At 38.8% G+C, this 24,173-nt stretch overlaps 1 protein-coding gene across 2 annotated transcripts in view; it reads left to right on the forward strand.

The window, feature by feature from the left end:
• The window catches only part of lrrc38b (leucine rich repeat containing 38b), a 51,817-nt gene extending 27,929 nt beyond the window's left edge, over positions 1-23,888 (forward strand). The window contains exons 1-2 of one of the 2 annotated variants that reach the window (XM_086149989.1): positions 4,030-4,696; positions 19,679-23,888. In XM_086149989.1, coding sequence (XP_086006115.1) covers positions 4,069-4,696; positions 19,679-19,926 — 876 coding nt within the window. In that variant the 5' untranslated portion in view covers positions 4,030-4,068 and the 3' untranslated portion in view covers positions 19,927-23,888. Of the gene's footprint in view, positions 1-4,029; positions 4,697-19,678 lie in introns of those variants that run through there. The other variant, XR_015106410.1, reaches the window with a different exon arrangement.
• The last annotated feature ends 285 nt before the right edge of the window (positions 23,889-24,173 follow it).

A 24,173-nucleotide genomic window follows, 5' to 3' on the forward strand; every position in this document is an offset into this window, starting at 1 on the left:
AGCGCATTTGAAGGTGATGATTAATTAACAAAGGCTAAAGTCAGACTAAGATATATTTTGCCTTTCAGTTTTTTAATTAACAATCAGACAGTGTTATAAAAATTCATGGCCACTTGTAGTCTGCAATAAAAGGGATACAGGGCCTTCATCGTGCACAAGAACGATGACAAAGATGTCGAGATGGTAATGTCCACGGCTGTAAAGCTACCCAGCAGTTACCCAAATTGTCTCACACTAAAAAGCCATCTAGAGACTTACAGGATCCCATTTGGGGATTTAGCATCTGCATGACTCCCTTGAATAGCCGAATGGCCATTATATCTCCTGGTGCTCCACTTGCATTCAGATGTGAGCATCTCCATTTTAAGTAGGCCTATATGCAAGTCTATTCCATCTCAGCTTTGCAGCAATTAAGCAAATGACAGAAATGGAGCAGTGGAAAAAGCGCTATCCTGCCAAATATGCACCTTTTTTAGAGAAAGACTTCATGATAATATTCAAACATTAGGCATAACAATAATCTGCCCAGACAGCTGGACCTGATTAAAGTCATAGCTGTCCATAATATAAGCTGAATTCCATGTGAGAGCAGAGAACAGGTTGAGGAAAATCTAGAGAGGTGGAGGTATGCTCTGGAAAGGAGAGGAATGAAAGTCAGTCGCAGAAAGACACAATATATGTGTGTGAATGAGAGGAACTCAGGTGGAACAGTGAGGCTACAGGGAGTTGAGCTCAAGAAGCTGGAGGATTTCAGGTACTTGGGGTCAACAGTCCAGAGCATAGTGGAAAAGAGGTGAAGAGACAGGTCCAAGCGGGTTGGAATGGGTGGATAAAAGTGTCAGGGGTACTATGTGAAAGAAGACTATCTGCCAGAATGAATGGAAAGGTGACCAGCGATGTTGTATGGCCTAGAAACAGTTACAATGACGAAAAGACAGGAGGCAGAACTAGGGGTTGTAGAGATGAAGATGTTGAGGTTCTCTTTGGGAGTGACCAGGATGGAAAGGATAAGGAATGGATCTATCAGAGGAACAGTACATGTTCAAAGACAGATGCTGGAATTGGAGCTGCAAGGCAGGATTCTAGAGGAAGTCCAAAGAGAAGAGTTATGGATGTAATGAGAGAGGATATGAATATAGTTGGTATGAGAGAGGAGGATACAGAGAATAGGGTTAGAAGGAGAAGTTTGATCGGCTGTTGCGACCCCTGAAGGGAAAAGCCAAAAGGAAAAGAAGAAGAAAAAGACAGCAGGCAATGAATAGAGGGAATTGATCAAATTGGCTCAGTTACAATTGTGCTGTTTCAATGTGTCCAAAGAAACTTGTGACTCATGACGCATCTCTGGTTGTTGTCAGGGTCATGTGTTTAAAAAAAAAGGACTGCATTGTTTGAGAGAAACTGCTTTAAACATATCTAACTTGTTTTGAACAAAATAATTATAAAGGTCACACGAAAGCTGTAACCTTGGATTACAAATCTGGAAGCAAAAGTCTTTATCAAGCCCATGGCAGTTTTAAATCTGTAACAAGGAGGCCAGCTTGACAATTTTGACAGAGAGGATAAATGTAGACACATTATGTAATTCTGTGCCGTCTGTTAAGATTCCCAGTCATCCAGTCGTAGCATTTGCAGATTCACTGCTTTATGTTCTGTTACAAACTTGACCCCTGATTTGGCCACCCCAGGGCATGTCTACCAAAGTTGAAGATGTTTTTTTCTCAAGTCGTAGTAAGACTCAGTGTATCAACTTACCTGTTACTCAATAGCAGAGCAAACGTGTATTTACCGCAAATTCAAACTGTTGGGATAGCACCGATATAAAACGCTGATCAAGGCTCTCTGTTTTTTGCAGCCATGTTCAGCAAAAGTGCCACATCAGGAAGAAAAATGTATTAATGTTTCTCTTCTGCAACCCATTGACAGGGTTTGTGAGGAAACCTTATCCCTTCCAGACAACAATAATATGACACTTGCAACAGCAGCAAAGCTGAATCTGGCCATCCAATTTTGAAGATATTTGCCAGAAACAGTTGGAAGTGGTCTCAAATTCTAGTCTTTCCAACTATTAGATGCTGATTTTGAGAAAATCTCCTATTGATTATTTATCTGTCTTACTGCTGACAGAAAGTCATCACGGCTACACTCAAACACTTTCAGTCGATGCTTCAAGCACAGAATGATACGAACGGAGTGATTTAAACCTTATTGCTTGGTCAAGGTATTAGATCTCCTGTGTGTATGTTATCTTACTTGGAAATGCACAATTAACAGCCATGACACCCAATCCATGAGAGTGAAGACTCCCCACCCGTCCTCGGCTGGTGTAATCCATCGTCCCCCTGGAACAACCCAGGTCGAATTGCATTACCTGTTGCATCAAATTGCATTCAGGGAATTCAATACACTCTCTGAATTGATTGTCTTCTCACGCCTGAGACTTTCGTAAATCCCTTCTTTTATTGTCCACAACAAAATTGTATCAATATATATATAAAGATATATCTCTCTCTATAGATAAACAGATATATACACATATAGATATATACACACACATATACATATGTATATATATGTGTGTGTGTAAAGACAAAATATCAAAATATGTATTAGTTGGCTGTCAGTAAAAGAAAATAATAATTTATCAATGTCTAGGTTTATTGCAGCTATTGACATTTGCCATTTATAACAATTGGTTAATTGCTGGTAGCTTTGATTAAATTATATTTTTTGATATTTCTGATTTCTTGTCCAACAAATTCTAACCCAAAATATAAAGAATTGGTGATGTCTATGAATAAGTGACTTTACTTGTCACTTTCATTGTACCACTTGGGCTGAGATATTTCTCTTCTCAACAATAAATGGGATAATATAGTAGGTAAAGTAGAAATAAAAATTAAATTGAAAGAAGTAAAGTAAAATGAAATTTTCATGGAAATACTTATAAAAAAAGACCATTTAGAAAATGTTATCATTTTATTAATGCGCATCTAGCAAATGCAAAAATCTCTTACATGATCAAGATTACTCTGAGAGACCTCAGAAATACAAAATATATTTTTTCTTGACGGATTTCCTTTTTTGGCCGAGAACCGATCATAATGTCATCACACTGTAGGAAGTGACATCACATGTTGATAGCATGGTTGAGGCACGCCTCCCTCGAAAGAAGGAGAGGGGTGAGTGCAAGGGATAGATCAGAGGCAGACATTGGCTTGGCAGGGCTGTGTGCAGCTCAGCACACCGATCCACACGCATGACGCTCTCTGGACGCTTGGATTCCCTTCGCACGGCGACACGCCTTTAATTCCCTGCAGGACAGCGCAAGAGGACAGCCTTGTTGTCTTTTCACAGCACGCTGCAGGGCAGTGGGAGCTCAGCAAGCAAAATAATAAAGGGGGATAACCTTACCATACACTTGAGCGATGTTCCGTGGGTTTCTCTCTTCCTCGCGTCTGAGCATCAGGCTTCTCCACACTCAAACACGGGACTAATGGAGGGATGCAACGATGTTACTCTTTGCTTATCATGCTTGAATCACAGCTCCATTTATCCTTTTGTGTCAGAGACCATATTGTCTTTGTCTGTCAGCGCTGCCAGATCAACTGTGGGGTAGCGTGGCAGACAGGGACCCCTCCTCCACCTCCCTCTCCCTCGTCTGTTCCCCTGGCTTCTCAGCAGCCCCAGTTTTCTTATCTCTTTTCACCTCTCTTAAGCTACCCTCCCCTCTCGGTTAAGCTCCGACTTTCTTGCTCGCTACGACCGGCCTCTCTCTGTTTGTTCAAAGTCATTTGTCTGCCATTCAATCCGGGCAGCCTGCTACATGATCTCCTGGATCTACTCGCGGCTCTTCTGCTACCTCACCATTCCGATGCGCTTTCAGATTTCCGTCTCAGCGATAGTAGGATGCCTCTTCATGAGAACTGAGCCTCAGTCAGACCCTTTGAAACTCCTCTTCCCCTCCCTTGTCCTGATCTCCTGCCCTCTGACCTCTCCCCTTGTCCACCCTCTCCTGTATGCCCCCACCCTAAACTTCTTTAACCCTTAACTCATTTCATCCCCTTGACCATGTTGCCATGTGTCTTGTGGCTCCAGCTTATCCTCATCTTTCTGACCTCCGTCTTGTGGACCCTGGGGGAAAACTGCCCAGCAACCTGTCTATGCCCAGATCCTCACACTGTGGACTGCAGTGGCAGGGGACTGACCCGTCTACCCGATGAGATCCCCTTGGACGTGCGCAGGCTTTTGCTAGCTGACAACTGGATACCCCGCATCCCGTCAGACTTCCTGGTTCTGTATAGTGACTTGGTCTACCTTGACCTCAGAAACAACTCCCTCTCCCACATAGAACCAGGGACACTCAGCACGTCTTCCAGGCTGGTCTTCCTGGACCTAGGCAGCAACAATTTGACTGAAATCCCAAAAGGGACATTTGGGGAGTCCCGGAGCCTGATCAAACTACGCCTCGGTAACAACCCATATCTGAGCATGGTTAGCGAGGATGCTTTCCTGGGCCTCACCTCGCTAAGGGAACTAGAACTGGAGCGTAATGCACTATCTACCCTAAAGGTGGGGGCACTGAGTCAGTTGCCCTCCCTGCGGGTGGTGAGGCTAGAGGGCAACCCCTGGGTGTGCAACTGCAACTTTGCCAACCTGTTTGCGTGGCTAATAGAGAACAGTCACAAGCTTCCAAACGGTAGGTGACAAAATCACATTTGCTTTTCATGTGTATGACTTGAGCAGAACTGAGCACAACAAACGTTTAGGCCAATGCATCACTATAACACTGCTGCGGTCTATTTATATTTTCTATGTAGGAGAGGGAACCCCCTCCCTCGTTCTAATTTAGTCCCGTTCTCCCTCCACCCCCATTGTGTGAGACTGTATTTGTAACGTGACATGATAGAAACACAAATTCAGATACAAATTCAGATTGGTCCTGTAACTCAAAGCATAGCACCGCTGTGTACAATTTAGTACAAAAAACATGTCGGGTTTATGAGAAGAATTTTAGTTTTCATTTTTTTTTCATAAAAATCAGGTATTCATGTTGATGTATGTCAAATCAATCAATTTGTTGCATGTATTTCTATAGTCGTTACGCAACAGATGGCATTTGTGAGATTGTTGAATTCAGAAATGTTACTCTTATTTGGTTTAGATGAGAAATGCACATCTTTCCACATTTAATGTATAACCTATCACCATGCTCCTACAGTATTTTGGAGGATGGGTTAGGTAACAGAGATGAAGTTTTAGTGTGTGTAGGTGTGTGTGGATGTATTTATTTGTGTGCCCATGAGTTCAGATGCATGTTCATATCTAGGAAAAAATATAAGATGATGATCACGAGGGTTTGGGTATTTTTCATCAACAGAAGGATCATCTTATATAAAGACACTCGGTCTCAACTGGAAAAGGGCTGTGATAATTCACACTTGTAAACATCTCATTTGAAAATTCTGCATCGTCATGACATAATTCAGTAATTTGGACTTTAATATCAGCAGCTCCTGTCAGAAGCATTGTGTTTTTGTTGTTGTCATGTATTAACAGAGAAGGATTAGTGACTTTACTAGTGGCTTTAATAATAGAGAGGAATGGGATTTTGCAACTGCAGGCCAGCACATGGGAGCCAACGAGGTAAAAATAAACAGATCTGACATTTCAGCCTCGCATGACTAGTAGCTCGTGCTGTTATTGTATTTAGATCAAGTTAGTATTTCACACATTATGTTATTTCAGTTTACTCGTAGAATTGAAGGTGAAAACGGCTGTTTATACAGCAGAACATATTGTTTTAAATATGTTTTAAATAAAGTAGCATGAAATACAGGGATGTGATAAAAAGAATAGTTTTTATGTGAAGGCAGAATTTTAGCTGACCAAACACGCCATATGTGAACAGAAATTGGGTCAGGTGTAAAACCATTTCAAATGCTCAACCACTGATTCAGTGTAATTGTCAACCACGTCTATCTACTACACTGCTCCTTTTTTCATGCAAATGACAGACATTGTTTCACTGACAAAATTAAAACACACCATCTAACATCTAGACTGGACACATTTGACAAAACAGAAGCTAAACACAGCACAACTATGCCTGACAGATTACCGTCAATACAATAATATTCCCACTGAGACTCCATTAATTCAGTACCACTATAGACACTGTTGTATAGAGAAGGTTTTTTTCAGACGAAGAAAATCCCTAGTGTCTTCATGCAAGAGAAAGATAAAAATTCACCCTCTAATAGGGAAGTACAGCAAAATGCTGAGTCCGTACATTTAGGTCATTGTGTTCACTCCCTTCTAGTCCTTCACAGCATATGCCCCAAAAACTAAACAGACATTGGATCTTTGAGGGAAAAAAGTTGATAAACTGGCAACAATACCTAATTCCCCCCAGTGAGAGGCTGCAAATGCATTAATCAGGGTTTCTAAGTGTTGTCAACTGCGAGGCATAATAAATTGCATTAGCAGATCTGGCAAGGCAAGCACCAACAGCATTGAAGGAGAAGCCAAAAGCTTGGCCAAGCTACTGGCATGGTTGCCAACTGGCCCCAGTATATACACACTCCCAGATTGAGTCAGTAATGTGTATCTGCCTTCATATGCAGTTCTTATATCCTCATTACAAAGTGTTTGCTTGATGACCCCAGAGATGTGAGAAGCAATGCGGACAATGGTTCTGTCTGCAACTACATGGAGACACAGTAAACAAAGTGCCCTAGATTTACATTTAATCATTTTAATTATTTAAAAGATAACAGAATTCAAAATTGGCCTATTAAACGATTCAATGTGAATCAGATGTCTCCCCCCTACCACATTCAAGTTTTTGAAAATAGTACATAAATGTACCTTGGTTTACAATTTCAGCATCAGAATAGAGGCTTCAAACTTCAACATAAAGTCCATTCTTGGTGTTTGTGATCTGAAAGAGTGTGTACTTGATCTCATAATTCTCAACAGCTTTTAAAATCAAAGTTTCATTAGACAGTGCTGAATTGAGCTCACTTCAATTGTCAACTGTGAAAACAGCCTAATGCGTTCTGTAAAAACGACTCTGATACAACTTGCTGCACAGAGAGTAAATGTACAATATCTACTGGAATGTGGACTCGTAGAAAAAGGAAGAGTGTCTGATATGTTTATTTGTTTCTTGATCTTTTTGATCCAGAATTGGTGTTTTAAAATCAACTGAGCTTCAGAGGTAGATACTGATGCTCCTCCCAATCCATTGGAAGTAAGAGTTACTTTAAAATACAAAAATTCAAAAGTAAAGAGTTTTCTTTTGCACTCTCAGCAATGCATGGGTTCAAATGTTTTAGTGTCTGGTTTCTGAAAATGCAATCCCCATCCCTCTGTGAATGACATTCAGACAGAAGCTGGAAATGGCTGAGAATCAGTCTGATACTGGAGAAACAGAGAAATTGAACAATTGGTTTTACTCTACTGCCATGGTCAAAGTCGCAATTTTCATCCTGTTGAATGCAATAGCTCACTAAACCATCTAAGGCCATTGATTGGGTAGCACAATTAGTCAGTGGGGTTGCATTTGGGTCACTGGTCATCTCTTTGTTGGCAGTTCTTACAAATTAATACATTTCAGATATCTCTTATTCGTTAAACAATAGTTCAGCCCCCCCAGATCTGCAGCTGCTGTCCTATCTGGCAATGTTTGTGATTTTCAAAATAAGAGAGTTCTTATCACAAGCCTTAGGGGCAGCTAACCTTGATTTTTTGTAGATTTCATATTTTTGAAATCAAAACATGACGTGAGGGTTTTGAACGCTCCTGTTGACAAACAGGGCATAGTGGATTATAGAGCTGCATATTCACAAGGGCTAGTGCAATCATACAGACGGACCTAATTAACATAATGACTGAGCTCTCAATCGCAGAAAATGTGTTGACCTATTCTCTGTAACGCCATATTGGAAGTGGCTGCACAATAACAGATGGACACTCATTAGTGAATGAGGTTGATTTGATAAGCTTTTCAATATGCATCGACTCAGACAGCCATCATCAGTGTAGGCGTATCAACACTGTATTTCATTGATCAAAAAATGTGAAAGTCATTTACAGAGGGAGAAATGACTCCTTGAATAGTGCCCTTTGTGTCAGATTGGCCGCTGCATCATATCTATCTCATCATGATCTAAATCGGTCACATATCTTAAGAGTTTAAATAAAGAAAATGGCTTTTATTATGCATATTTGAAGTTCTTACAGAGAAGGATAGAGCTATATTTGTAGATTCACTCTTTTGATACTTTTTGAACCTGAATGTTGCTATTTGTAGCAGCATTAGTACATCTTCTTTAACAGAAGTAAGGCATCACTTTCTGCAAATGGCTTCTGTCCTGGGTTACAAATGATCCGTACGAGCAATTAAATTCATAAAGTAACCAGGCGATAAAACATTGTTAAGAATGATTGTCGAGCTGTTAAAGCAGACCTTGGAACCACGGGCCCATAAAGAAGTTACTGAGGTTAAAGATCATTTATTACCTGGTACAGATGCAGTTGTTGAAAGAAACATCAGGTCAGCTAGTTGCTCACTTGCAACATTAAGTCTTGTGAGGCCAAGATCTTTCCAGGAATTATAAGATACAGCACTGGCAGGTTTAAATAAATATCAAGACCCTTTTTAAAAAAGTCGTTAATGAATAATGATGAGAAAACACTGCTATTTTAGACAAGCACGAGATATCTCGCAGAGGTGACCCGTATAATGTAGCAGCTGACGAACCCTTACTGTAAAACCCAATTCCCATTCCATTTTTCACATCTTGATTTCCCCTGTGATTTAGAGTTCACAAATCAGCACGCGTGTCTGTTTGCATAACTTTTATTACTGCTGGTCAGTGTGTGATGCGTGGGTGGCTGATGCTAAAAATTCAGGGCTTTTTTGGAGAGGAAAAACAGACACCTTCCATACTGCCTTTCATTTTTCTTTAAATTTATATAGCACACATCAATTGTATCTTTTTCACAGTCTCATTACCCTGAATTCCTTTTCTGCAGAAACAGTGCCTATTTATCGATTAGGATTTTTTTGTGATTGCCGGGGAAAAAAAATCCTATCGGAGGATGAAATGATGAGCCGTTAAGATGCGAAAAGTCCCTCGGAATTTCTGTTTATTTTGGACAATTCCATAGGCAGAATACTCATGAGTGGGGATGTCAGAATTCACCTCCCATCATATAACGTTGCTGGGTTTTTAACAATCGGTCTCTTTCAGACAACTATGTGTGCAAGAGACTGATAAGTAAGGGCCATGTATTAACATCACATATACCAAAAGGGTCTAACCCCATCTTCACACCCAACTTGTATCCATTTTTACCCTAGACCACAAATCATTACGTTTCCCTGGTATTGTTTTTATTATTTTTTGATAAACGAGCATGACTCAGCAATCATACTGCACAACAGAGGTCAGTAATGCAGGTCTCTTAAAGAAGCTCACATTTTGTGCTTACAGTGGTCAGGATATAAAATCCTTACTTCATTCGCATACAATGACAGGTGTCTATTGTTTGATATGGTCAATCCCAGGTAAATGTTATCTTTGGCTGCCAAGCAAAACTTTGAAGCAGGACATAGTTGTTTCCCCTTTGAGTCCAATTTCAAGCAAATGCTATCCTTACCATCTGGTTTTCAAGCCTTAAACCAAATATTTTTTGCCTGTTTGTTCAATTAAATCAGTTCTCAAGTGTTATTCTCAAGCGTTATTACAAAAATATCTTTTTCATGAGTAAAATTCGCAAAAGTTTTTCAGTAAATCATAATAAGTTATTTACCAAACATTAGTTCCAGTGGTTATGCTGTGTATCAGCATTGTTTTTCTTGCTGATAAATCAGAGCGAGAGCAATCTAGGTCAACATTTCCTAAACCCTGGTCTTTCACTTTTCTTTTTTTTTCATGAAAAGTTCTGCTGCTATTTTGATTAAAGCTACATTTTCTATTTATCCTTCAAATTAAGTCTGACTTTATTCAAACTTAAATTCTAAGTCACGATTTTTCTCCAACCAAAGAGATTTGTTTTTGCAGTACCATTAACTATTAATATGAAGCATCAGATCTTAGAATACCTATTAGCCCAGGGACCACATTTTGAAAATTGCTGACACCATGTCTGCAACTTTCTAAAAAAATGGTTTGGGGCTGAATGACTTAGGTGAGTTACTGCAATCAATTCCAGTTTTCCCGAGAGACCACAACAACACCTTGATGTCTTTCCTTTCCCTGTGTGAATATGCATTAGTGTAACAGTGCTGTGATAGTGCTCTAAAAAGTCATCATACTGGAAATGTGTTCACTGAATGTAGTCCATTTTCCATTAAAATGTTGTTCCTCCACATAATTTAGTGCTGACATTATGCTAATATACTTTATTTCTATGAGGTAGGTTATTATATTCGAGGAAAAGAGCGAGGTACAATCAGCTGCATGGGAACAAGAGAGTTTTCTCGAGAGACCATACTTATCTTGTACTGGATGTATTTATTTGGTTTCATTTATGGTTGCTTTTTAATCTTTTTAAATTCACCAATAAGGTTAATAAATGTTTTAATAGTGGGATGAGTGTAAACATGATCCACTGCTGTCCCCAGTGCTCTTGGGTTAAAGATGAACAAAGCCCATGTATAATTCAAAGTGACACAGTTCTATGGCACATTGGTCAGGGTAATTGGAGCCAGAGTTGCCTTTGGGGCAGGGCAGGCTAGCTCCCATGGGAAACGGACGCTGAGGCCAACCATGGCATTGCTATCAATGGTAAACACGGTCTGAGCAGTTTCCCTACAAGAGTCGCAGTTCATATTACAAGGCCACAAAGTCGCAATTTTTTTTTCCACGGCGTATCCCGCTGCTCAGCGGGGACCTGTTACTGCACAGCACAATCAGCTCTGAAAATATGATGCTATCGATCGCACATGCAAGTTAGTCTGCTGCCCAACATGCTGCTGCTCCCTATCTCTGCTCCTCAGGGGTACAAGAAGAGAAGAAAAAAATCTATTTCATTAACGCAAGCTGACAGCTTCCTTTTTTATCTCGGCCTAATTCCATGTTTATTTAAAGTTGGGAGTGTGAAAAAGGTGGACAGAATTACACTGTGTGTTGGCAAACCAAAAATGGATGATGTTAACAGTAAGCTTTTTGTTCCATTCCTGTGTCTAGTAATAGGTTTGTATTAACCAGCATAGGATGGAGAGTGAGATGCCTTTTTTAAACTTTTTTTTTTCAAATCCTCTTAAATTTTCTGGGAAAAGATAGTGGTTATAGTCCCGGATCATGACACATTTTAGATGTGTGATGGAGATGCTACTGAGTCTTCATGCAGAAGGAATCCCAGCAGAATGATTCATACTCAACTCATAATCACTTGTCATGTTGTGTGCTCATTTAACACATTGTCTCCTCCACTCCCTTCTTTGGCCCCTATCCTCCGCTATGAATCTTTCATAGGCTTCCTTCAGATTTCCTCTCCTCGTGATTGCAACCCAACAATTCTTCAGCCTCTGTAATAATGTCTGCCAGATTCTCATTACGTTTGCTCGGTACTGAAAAATGGAGTGTCACATTTGACTCTCACCCTCCCCCACCGGGCTCCATCAAAGTTTGCAGCCAGTGACTGAATTTTTTGCACTTAGATCGTTCAGTTCTGTGTTCATCTGAACATGAGGTTTATTTTTAAAACAAAGAGCAAAGCTACCAGCTTGAAGTCTGTTCAGTTGCTGCTTTTTGTTTGACAAACACTTTGAAACACCCATCACTTCCATAAAAAAGAAAATCTTTTCAGACATGCAGAGGAAGTAGCGACTTTTTGAGTTGCAGCAGTTTTTAGTCTTCAGGCACAAGTACTTTAAAATGAATCTATTGACTGTTTCTTGTCATTCTTTTATTGTCATTTTAGCAAGCTTGGCTAAAATGACTCATGAAATTGGTCTGGCCAGGCATCCAAAAGTTGTCTACTAGCTGTGCTACACAGATCTGTGTAGATTTGTTGCTCCGAGAAGATTCAAACCATGTCCCCTGTATACAATATGGACTCCACTTATGCTGGGCTTACATCACCTTGCGGTTTCAAAGTTCTTTACTCTGGATTACATTCGCTCATTCATGAGTTATCAAGCAAGGTGATAATCAGACTACTGGAAGCAACTGGGAGTTCAGGTCTTGTCCAAGGGCAATTTGGCACGTAAACAGGAGCAGCCAGTAATCAAACCATCAACTGTCTGATTGGAGAGACGCTGACTCCACCAACCAAGCCTCAGCCCACTTCCTTTTACTGTATATTAACATAAACACGGATTTTCAGCTTGTGGAAACCGACAAGCTGGCAGGGGCAGTTACGTTGTCACATTTCCAAGAAAAACTCCCCATTTGTAATGGGCAGAGAGCTTAAGAAGTTGTGATGAAGAAGTTGTGGCAGGTGAGCAGATTTTGTTTCCCTGGTTTTGAGCAGCGAGGCAACTAATTTAATAGCTGATAAATAGCTTTCTAAAATTTGAAACTGTTCCATAACCTTACAGAAAGTGCTAAATTTAACTGAAAATCCAAATCCAGATTATTTCCCAACCAATTGGGTGTGAACAGAAACCTTAAAGGGATCCCCGGTTACCAAGACATTATTGTCCTAGTTGATCTATATTTGTACTAGCAGCATAAAAACAATAATAAAATCTCTCATCATATCTCAGTTTGTATTAAATTGGAAAATTAACTTTGCACTCATAGGCCGGCATTATTGTTTACGTCACAACACTGCCTGAGCTGTGACATCACAAGGTTGACCATACCGTCTTCTTCTTCTCTTTCGGCTTTTCCCTTAAGGGGTCGGCCATAGTGAATCAACTTTCTCCATCTAACCCTATTCTCCTCCTCTCTCACGCCAACTACCTTCATATCCTATCTCACTACGTTCATAAATCTTCTCTTTGGTCTTCCTCGAGACCTCTTGCCTGGCAGCTCCAATTCCGTACCTAGTGAAAGTTAACGCTAGCGAGAAGGCCGAAGTTAGCAGGAGCAACCTCTTTACATCATCAGCCCAGCTTGTATTGGGCCTGTAAAGCAATAGATGTGCCCCTGGGTAAAAATATGTGTGATATATTGCGATGTTTAAACAAATAACAATTCTTTGTGCTTGTCAAACAACACATTCTAGTATGAGACAAACAGTACAGCATATTTATGCCTATTCGGAGGGGTTCCCTTTAACTTGAAGTGCCTTGAATTGTAACACGTGAAGGAAACTGTCTGCAAAGTATGCTGCTCAAGTTCCTAAAGGCTGCTTAAGTTTACTGATCTATCAGGAGACAAAAATGGTGCAGGGATGATGATGATGCAAATGGCCCAACATGCCTCAGTGTCGGCTGGTTGGCGTTGTCTCTTTGACCATCTTAATCAAATCAATTTTGTCTTGTTCGTTCCAGAATATTGAATGTTTACGGTTGTCAACAGTGTAAACATTCCTGTTATGACTCTTTAACGGAAAAATGTTTTCCTAATACATCTGAAAACATTTTGGCTCTTGTGGTCTGTATGGAAATTATTGACTTTATGTGTGTTCAGAAGGAAGGACAAAACTGTGCTTCAACGCTCTTGTACTCTTGTACTTGAGGTTCCGAGTTGTAGATGGGCTTGCAGATCCATGACTCTGGTGATTTTCTCCTGTGTTTCTGGTGCAGAAATCAATCTGAACAAAGTGTGTGGTGTTGAAGCAGGGATGAGACTATCGCTCTGGCACAGGAAGGTAGATCAATCACGACTGAGAAGGGAGATTGCCTATCCCTACAGCAAGCTGTAATCCTAAATGTAATCCATCAAATGTCCTTGCTTGGGATTTGTGTGTGCTTATAGGCACGATACATACATGATTTGCAGTCTTCTGGACCTTACCAAGAGTTGGAAATATCTGCAGGAACACCACCCTAATATGTCCCTTTTCCAAATCTGCCTCCATTGCAATGCTTGCTCAGGAATTGATGCAAGATGTAACATGTAACCCATGGAAAGTATTACTCAACATTAAGCCCCATCCAACAGGTTTTCTGTGGTGCTAAGGAATAACTTCCCTGACCAAAGTGCTTATTCCTCCCATGAAAATTTCCCTGAAATACCCCCTACAGTCCCCTGCAGCCAGAAAACCCATAAATGTGCAAGTGACCATATAATAGCCCACAAATTCTCATGGTGCAAAGTGCCTCATACACGTGAAGGACACAGACATGTCATTCTTCAAGCAAGTCACACACTTGGTTGCACACTTTCATATCAGCAAAATATAATGCAAAGTATTGGTATGCCTAAAGTTGCAGTTTTTTGTGATACCTCAGATGTTTGTGTGCGATGACTCACACAAAGGACAGCTCTGTAGCTTGGGTCATGCTCACATATACCGCTAGTATTTAATTATAACGGTTTTGTGTTTATTTACTGATTGTGATTGTGGAGCTCCACTTGAAAAAGTTTCTCATCTCTAGAAAGTCTACATCTGTTGTGGATAGAACAAGGATAAACAAGAGATTGATGCTACTCAGTCAGCGATAACAGATAAAATGATGACGGCAGTTTATTTTCCTCAAAAGTGGTAATAATGGTGTTTTCCAAATCTGCTGGAGCAGATGTTGTGTTGCAGTGTTACTTCTTTTAATTTGCTCAAGAAACATGAGCTATGTATTCAGACTCTATCAGTACAGTCTCACATCCACAGCATGAGAGGTGGACTGCTGACGCAGAGGTGAGAACTCATGGGCTCCTTCACGTCTCACAAGGTGTCAAAAATTGACCCTGCAGTCACATTAGATCAGAAAGCAGCACAACTCGTGGCCACAAGAGACCTTGTGAAAAACAAGGTCCTGGAAACAGGGCTCTGAAATGGTTTATCTCTAAGTCAGCAGCTGACACTAATTACGTCAATGCTTTATGGAGACAAGCGGGTTTCTGCCACTGAAACATTCAGCAAGAGCCTTTTGTCTTAGGATGTGATCCTGCGGGCAAGCATTTTGATTTGCTCTGAATCTGAACATATAGACAAAAAAATGCAATCATGCATGTCTGCTGGATTACATGTTTTGCGTCACTCTAAATACTTTTGCTGACAAATGAGCCGGAGGGTCTTGATTCAGGCAACATTGAAAGATGGTAAACTGTGTTAAGGGGACAGAGCTGGCAAAGAGTTATTGGGCTAAACATATATCTCTTCATAAATCTTGCAAATTTAAGTGTAATATTTTTATGAGAATACACAAGATAATAATATTTCTGACAGCACATGTAGATTTTGATAAAATGACCACTTTAAGGAACAACTTCGAATATAACAAGATGTTGTAACTGACTGATTCTGCTCTGATCAGGATAAATGTTATAATCCTATATATCTCATATGTCATCTGTTGCCTTATGTTCCAAGGGAAAATGTTGCCTACATATGTCATAAGTTTAGCATCTAGAACAGGTGAGACCAGACAAAACTTTCTCAAAATCTAAGTCTCTGAGGCGGTGGTTACTTTGCCATTAAGTAAGTGCACTGTGAATATAATTATGATCCTTTATATCAGGTGCATACATTTCCCAGTTTATTCTCAGTTTTTCACAGTTATTTATAATAATGTGAGCACTTTCTGTCCATCCCTGTTCACTTCTGAATGCTGTATAAGCACATTTGTATTCTTTTACTTTATCTTTTATTGGATTTCTGTTGTTTTTTTATGTGATGTTAGTCTCTTTGTCTCACTTTGGCCTCCCTCAAACTGTGTGTACTGATTACGGAGGTGGATATGATGTATAAACATTTACACTATCTAAGACCAAGAATATACATACATGTATAAATGCATATGTAAATGTGCTTGTGTATACATGTACATAGATATGTATGTATGCACACATAAAGCAACACACGGCAAATTATTGTATAGTACATTTTTCATTTCAGTTTAAGGTTGGAGCAATTGTAACAATAAATTGAATTTGAAACTGAATTAATATATATATTAATATTATATAATGCAATTCTCAGAAGTTCATGGGGAAACAGTCCATAGTTATTACCAATGAGCCTGTACATCTGTTGGAGAAGCCGTCAGGTTGGGGTCGCCTCTTTGTGATGCTCACACAATCTTTCTCTTTTTTTGGAAAATGAGCACTTTATTTGTTTTGTGTTTCACCACAGATCCCCTTGCCAAATATTGGCTCTTTGACATTTTGGAGCCTTTCTAGTGTCTACTTTTTCACTTTTTAAATGAAGTGAGCATCCAGTACAATAATAAAAACGATAACTTATAACTCTGTATATGTGCGTATATGGGGGGCGCAGCTTTTGATCTCTTTCGGTCTCAGTAATTTAGGAAGAAGTGTGTGTGCTTGTGTGCATGTACAGCGCACATTGTATGCGCACCTTCACTATATTAGGAGATTAGTGTCAGTGTGTTTTATGAATCCCATAAACAGTCCAGTTATGAATATAATTACCTCCTTTTTCCATATCTTTTGTATTTTCTCGTTTGCCTGTCAGCAAGGTTGTGTAAAGAATTTACCTGATGACTTGTGGGGGTTTCAGCTACTTGTATAGGTATACATATACATGTATATATACGTATAATACATTAGATGAAAATATTTCAGTATAATGGTTATTTTATTGATAGTAATGTCATAATGCTTTGGTGTAAACTGACACAAATATAACACATTGCACACAAATAATATCAAGTTTTGCTGACATGAGTGGACTAGGGCTGTATTGCTCAAAGTGTGGTTACTGTAGAGACATGATGCTCTGCCAAATTTACTACTATTTGTATTTGCTTTATCAGTAGAAAGTAGCCACCCATATTGCAAAGCTTTACATCTTTCCACCTACAAGCTTATATCCATATGTAAGTGTTTTATCACAGAATACCAATATGGTGGTAAAGCAACAACTTTCATATCAAGCTGAAACTTGCCGTAGATAAGTTCATTTCTTTTATATTCTGACCTGCATTTAATCATTTGAGGTTCTCTCTTTTGAATGATCTTTCTGTACTTTGATAGAAGATTTTATTCATTAATTGAAGCGTAAAATAACATCTGCGCTCTTGTAAACTGGAGACTGTGAGTTTTATTTGTTATATCGCAGACTGTTTTAACCTTCACTCTGATACAATGATCAGCTGTATGAAGAGGTATTTTGGAGGACCACCTGACCCTCCCCTCATCGTGCTTTTATATAATCTAGAATTCTGTGAGGAACCTATTTCACCCAAATACAATTCATACATTCTCTCCATGTTCTCCGGCTCCCGTCCATAACAGACAGTAGGTTTATTGAAGAATAAATTGTCCATCGGCGTAAAAAGAGAGAGCGTATGAATGTATGGCTCTGTAATTGAGTGGGGACTGGTTCAAATGAAACCATGCCCTCACCTGCGATTGGGTTTCCATTGCCATCCTGTGTGCAGGGTAACTACCAAAAAAAATGAATGCCTTAATAAATTCATCAACCTGCTTGTAGCAATGAATGGATTATATTGAGTTAAAGGAGTGAAAAAAAAAAATCATTCCGTCTTGATATCACAGTTACCTTCTGGGACTTTGACAGACTCTAGATCTGAACTGTCCCTGGAAGTCCTCCACACCCCAGTGGAGAAACAAAGAATATGCAGTGAAATATTGAACCAGGTGATTTTGTATATCTATCATTGAATTTTTACCAGCAACTGATCGCTAACATAATAAACTAACTTAAATGATGCATGTCTGTTCTTGTTATCATGAGCTGAAGAGGAATGTACACTTGAGGACTTGTACCCTTGAGATCCAATAAGCCAAGAGCAATTTCCTTTGTCATTTCAATGACGTCTGAGCAATAAAGCACATGAAAGTGACCGAGAAATGGAGAACAGCGCACTCTAACTCGTGCTTTCATCCTGAGATGAGTTTGCTGAGGGGGCCTAATATCAGATCTTTCTTACTGATAAATCAGATGCTATCAGGAATCTTACTTCATGACATGCTTACTACCAGAGGTCGTCCTTTTCCAGATAATAGATATTTTTGGAAAATGGTATAAGTGGTTTTGAAAGTTTTATTTCTTTAAGTGAAAAACAAAGGTTGAAGCAACATTGAGAAAGGTAATCCCATATATCAGAATGAAACTTCAACAAATAACTATATGGATCCCAGACTGGAATGTAACCTATTTTTTCAACCGATGTTAGGCTTTCCAATACGAAAAAAATATTTGTACCAGAGGGTATTTTGTTTAAAATCAAATTCTTGCCTAATGATAGCTGGGATGGGCTCTAGCATCCCCTGCAACCCTGCGTGCAGGATATACAAAAGAAGATGGATGGATACTTTATATGTTAAATTTCTAATTAGTTAGTATTATAATTATTGACAAATACTTTGAAATGTATTAGATGTACAATATTTAGCTGAAGGGGGATTTGAGTGATCTATATAAGACCTAGATCTGTGTAAGTGGATTTGTTTTCTTCCAAACATCCAAATATTAACAACCACACAACTTGATACTCTCTGGCTTTCTTATGTTGATATTATGTTCACTTTTAGTGTAACCTTAAATCTTGAAGTGAATCTATATATCTATGAATATAAAGTTTTATGTTGTTTTTTTTTTCCATTATATCTGCTTTAACACTTTAAATAGGCCAGGTATTTAAAGATGGATTGCACAGTGGCTCAATGGTTAGCGCTCCCAGCTCACAGCAAGAAGATCCCTGTTTCGATTCTGACAAGGGGCCTTTCTGTTTCCTCCGGATTCTCCAGTTTTCTTCCTTCCTGACAAACATGCAGCTGTTCGATCAGACACTAAATTACAGAGATGTGTGAATGAGTGACTGAACGGTTGTTTGTCTCCATATGTGTCTATGCAATCAAGAGGTAACTGGTCCAAGGTGTACCCCACCTCTTGCTCAATTTCAACTGGAATACTTTCCAGCATCCCCCCAAGTGCAGTTTTGATAATGAATGAAGGTGTCCTATTATTCCTTAATGTCAGCATGAATAATTATCAGCTCCAGTGTGACTAGCTCAAACCAAAGTTATTACATTGTACAGTAGATTTTACATCTAATCTATTCCTTTGGGTAAACTCCTGCTGTAAACCTACAGGCTACGGGTGGGTGTAGTGACACACTGTGCAAGTTCTGTTCTTGTGAAGTGAAGACTTCTGATCGACCTCGGCGTTATCGAATCAGCTCCAGCTGCATCATCCTGTTGGGGTTTCTAAAACGCAATCACGCTTAAATGGCTGTGAGCTTACTAGAGGAAAGCAGTGGGACAGTGAACCAGTGTCTGCCATTATTCCTCATCACTGTCATGTACAGAATATGTGGGCTGCATGAGCAATGATTCTATAGGCTAATCTAAAGGCTAAAAGGCTCCTCTTTTCTATTGGATTATTCCAAGATGCACCCTGATAATTCTCTTTTAGAGGGAGTAATTGCAAAAATAATTACTGTCAGTCATGGGGGAACACTACATATCAATAAGCCATAGTACTGTCTGTCAGCTCTCAGGTATTATGTAAGAGATGAATGGCTGCCATTTGAATAAATGTGTCCAGAAGTACATAAATATGGCGTGTCTGATAAATCTGTTGAAGCTTATTTTCTGTTGTTTTCTTTTTTTTTTTTTATGTGCAGGAGTGGAAGGCATGGAGTGCTCTCTCCCCATGGATGGCAGACGTGTGTCCCTTACCCAGCTCTCAAAGGACAGCTTCCGTGAGTGCCAGGCAACGCTGACTCTAACAGACCTGCTTATCATCATTTTCTCTGGCATCTCGGTATCGGTGGTGGCCATTATGACCAGCTTCTTCTTGGCTTCAACTGTGCATTGCTTTCAGCGCTGGAGTAAAGGCACCAAAGGAGATGAGGAGGAGAGTGAAGAATGAGACTTTTTAAGAACTCTGTTGGTCGGATGGCCAGAGGACACCGTGGACAATGGGAGCTATATGTTGCAAGTTTAATGCTGCTTCCTCCTAAAGCTTCAGGACTGTTTTATGGTAGGACCTTGTTCCGTAACAGTCATTTTCTTTGCACAAGGACATCCAAGTTTGGAATCGAAGGACACTCCCAACGAATGAGCCAAAGTCACAATAAAAAAGTAAGAGCGTCTCGCTCTAGTCAAAAATCAATTCACATCTTTGACAACAAGAGTCTGGGGTCAATGTTTTTTTTTTTCTTTCATTTATTTTTTGTTTTATTATTTGAAAATTGATCAAACGTTATAGTCCTACATACATAGAGCAGGGTTACTTCTTGTCCTCCAGAAAAAAGTTGCTGCTGCAGGAATGTCACATTAGTCTTAGAAGAGCCAACACATTCTCAACGCACTGGACATCCGATACTGGAGTCCGAAACGCTGCAACGTCACTCCAAGGTTATTTCAACAGAGTGAAAATCTGTGGGGTTCTAATACTCATTAAAAAAGATGACATAACTGCCAGTGACTTCAGTATTTAACTCATTAACTTGAATTTTGCAGCATGTACAATGTCTGTTTGGACTGTCTGACTTACCAATGTCCATATGTAGATTATACACACTGATGGAAGCAGACTACTGCTGTTCTTTTTGGGTTCACACAGCGGCAGAAATCAAATTTTTGTTTGGATCATTGTGTGGTCCACTTCAGGGTTGCGACGATTTCACACCAGAAAGCGATTCTGTCTTCGGCACAAAAGTAAGGTGAACAGCCATACAGAATAAATCGGATTTGAGAAATAAATAATTTGATCCCTAAAGCTTGCAGTGTCAACATAAAACTAGACTCACTATATAAGGATTTCCTAATGGATAATGTTAGACAGACAAAACTTTATGTGGTTTATGTGGTACATCATATGTATACATACTGTAATCACAAATTTATGTACAAAGTACAATCAATCATTAGTCCAGAGAAATTAATGAATTTTCCTTCTATTGATAACACTGAACTGTATAGAAAGATATTCATGAGTAACTGAACAGTATATTCTGAGTAATTAGGGGAAATATGGTATAAATATAGCTTAAGTAGAACTATGGTGATGAATAATGCACTGTAACTGTTTAACCTAATTATGAAATATTCCTGACTACAAAATTTAGACTGTTTTTATCCCCAACTGCAGAAGATTAGGTCTAGGTCTATATCAGTGGGAATTTACATTTGTTTTTTTTTTTTATTTGTTGTTTCAGAATTCATATGAAAAGTGATTTACAAAAATCAGTGGATACAGGGGTTACATTTTCCTTTGGACAATGCAATTGTCTCTGGAATCCAAACATTTCTGGTTCGAATCCCAGCTTCTCCTAGAGTTTCAAAGTGCTCTTGAGCAAGATACTGAAACCCTGATGGGCATCAGCGCACTGCCCATGGTTCATCCATGATGGGTTAAATGCAGAGAACAAATTTCCCTAAGAGGGATTATTAAAGTACAAATCAAATATTATTTGAATTCATGTGAATAATATAAGGAGGATATGATGTTTGAATCATGGGTTATCATGCAGAAATTAGTTTCTCAAATAAGGAATCACTACAGCGAGCCTGTATGCCTATAAGCCATACAGTTACATTTTCTCCTCATTTGTCAGTCTGAGTTTGTTTCGTACAGCCCAGTCTTCAAAACACACAGGGCATATCACTACAAATAGCAATGACTTGTGCAAAAAAGGCCGACAGGAAGCTCATTTGAAGAATGAGTAGACTTTGGTTTAAAGCATCAACAATGGGTGAAGAAATAAATACATCTTGGGGCAACAATGATCTGGTTGTTCTATTAGTAAAGCTTCTCCGATCTTGAATAAATATCCATAAAAGGTTTGCTCAGAAAATTCAGAACGGTGTTAAGTCTAATTTCTCCAGTGTCTCACTGTCATCTGCATACTGTTTAAAACCCTCCTTTATTAGCCACTGGAATGTTTCAGGATGGACTATTGGGCTTTTTTTCTGCCCCACGCCATGGCTATAGTAAGGTATGTTGCACTGCTTCCAACATTCTTGTAACGCATGAATTATTCAGCACTGCTGATACATGGAGCAGAAAGAATGGCAAACCTCTAACAAGCAAAGGATAAAAAAAGATTATAAAATAAAATGTAGCCACGAGCATATACCATTTAGCTTTCTGTTTCATTAAAAAAGAGATGGAAAGCATCTTCAAATGGCTGTGTCTCTTTAGAGCAAGCCAAAAGCCCAAATGTGAAGCACTCCCAAGAACAGTTTGCAGACATGACAAGGGATAAATCCATTCTTCCTACTTTGTACTGGTTTCAGATGTAATAAAAAAAGGAAATTCATACACATGCAGCTTCAAAAGAAACAAATGTCTCAGCTTCATGCCAGCCTGTGTTTTCACAGTAAATTTATTCACGTGTTACATCACATGCATTTTTTTTAGAATGTCAAATTCTTCTGAACAAAGTCGGGATGGCCTCTATTCGATTGAAATCTGTGGCACAAGACCTGGCCAACAGATTAAATAGTCAAAATTATTTCCCAAATATTGACTTCTTCCTCAATCCAATACCTGTTTTTCAAAAAAGTAGATAAACATTTTTTGTTTTTTTTACTATGATGTAGCTAATTTCAAAGACAATTATAAAGAAAACAAAGAAAAGATAGAGCTAATTTGAAAGAAAATTATGAACTATTTCATATTTTGAAATGCGCTAACCATTTCAAAATACTGTTCCAATCTCTTTATCTAATCTCTTCTCCTACAAAGATGATTTAATTTCTTGAGCCCCACTTAAGAGTCCCATCAAGCCAATGACTATATTATTTAAGGTTATATGTTATATGGAGTGTTAGTTGAAACAAGTTGAAATAATTTTTGCCATTAAAAACATAGTCAGTACAGCTTGTGTGCTCCTTCAAAAATGTATTAGTTATTGAGCACTTTGGCACTCTGATTCTCTTATTTCATTTATCTTATTATGTATCCATTTATCTTGTTGTCAGAAAAATACCTCTTTCAAGCAGTCATATTTTGGGGACTTTATTTTAGTTTAATTATTTATACATCTATTTTCCTATCTTTTATATATATAAAAAACGTTTTGTAATTTTGGTAGTTCCGTTATTTTTTTCTGATGTAGTACTTCAATAACGCACCAGAAGAACCAACCCAAAAACGCAAGTATGGCAAATGAAGCTGAGATCTGAAGAAACTGCTGGGATTTGAAAGATTCAAAGAGGTATAGTGTAGGTAACTTCAAATTTCAAATAACCTATATATATATTCGACTGCCCAGTATCACATGAACAGTCATAGTGTTCTCTTTTAATAAATGTTAAGCCATTTTCTAAAAGGATATCTCCTCGTGCAGGCTGCATTAATATAATCCTAGAGGGAATTTGTATACATATCATTATCATTCCAACTACTGTGTAGTTGCTGTATATTAACAAATTCTTATGTTATCTTAGCTATCTTTAGCCTGAAGCCTATGTTCGCATGACAGTATCATTTCTACTCTAATTTTTCTGATTTTATTAAGTAACAAACACCAGGACATTAGGAGCATGCACTATTAAGTTTCCTACAGTAAGACTTTCAGATTCATGTCTATTTTTCTATTCAACCTTTCAGAATAAAGCATTTATTTAATATGTTAGTCCCTCTGGCACTGAGCATCTACAGCACAGAGAGGCCCGCTGGCTGCTTTTCTTACAGTTTTTCTTGACTTAAAAATGAATTAGAATAGCAACAGTTTGGAAATTCATTACATTTTTCGCAGATAAATGTCAAATTTACAACGAAGAGGGTTCATGGCAGATGAATGCATTTCAAAAAGTCGCCACTCAGACAGTATTGTGTAGCTGTATTTTGATGTTTGGTTACAAAAACGGATAATAAAATGAATATCATCCTTTTTCCTGTCTCTTGTCTGTTATTCGCTCAGAATCTCTAGTATACTTAGATGTTCCAGATCATGATCAATGTAACATTATCCACAACCTCTAAATCCAGATCATAATATTTTAGTGAAAGAAAGTAAAGGCTTACTTTTGTAAAACATAGAGATGTAAAATTCAAACAACATGCCACCAGTGATGATGCTACTCTTAGAAAAGCAGCTGTAAAAAAAAATCTGTGCATTTACAGTCATTTTAGTATCCTATCCTTCATGCAACTTGGATGACAGA

This window comes from Fistularia commersonii, chromosome 7 (assembly GCF_037954325.1).
Source record: "Fistularia commersonii isolate RoL2024-O1a breed Wild chromosome 7, RoL_Fcom_v1.0, whole genome shotgun sequence".
NCBI lineage: Eukaryota > Metazoa > Chordata > Actinopteri > Syngnathiformes > Fistulariidae > Fistularia > Fistularia commersonii.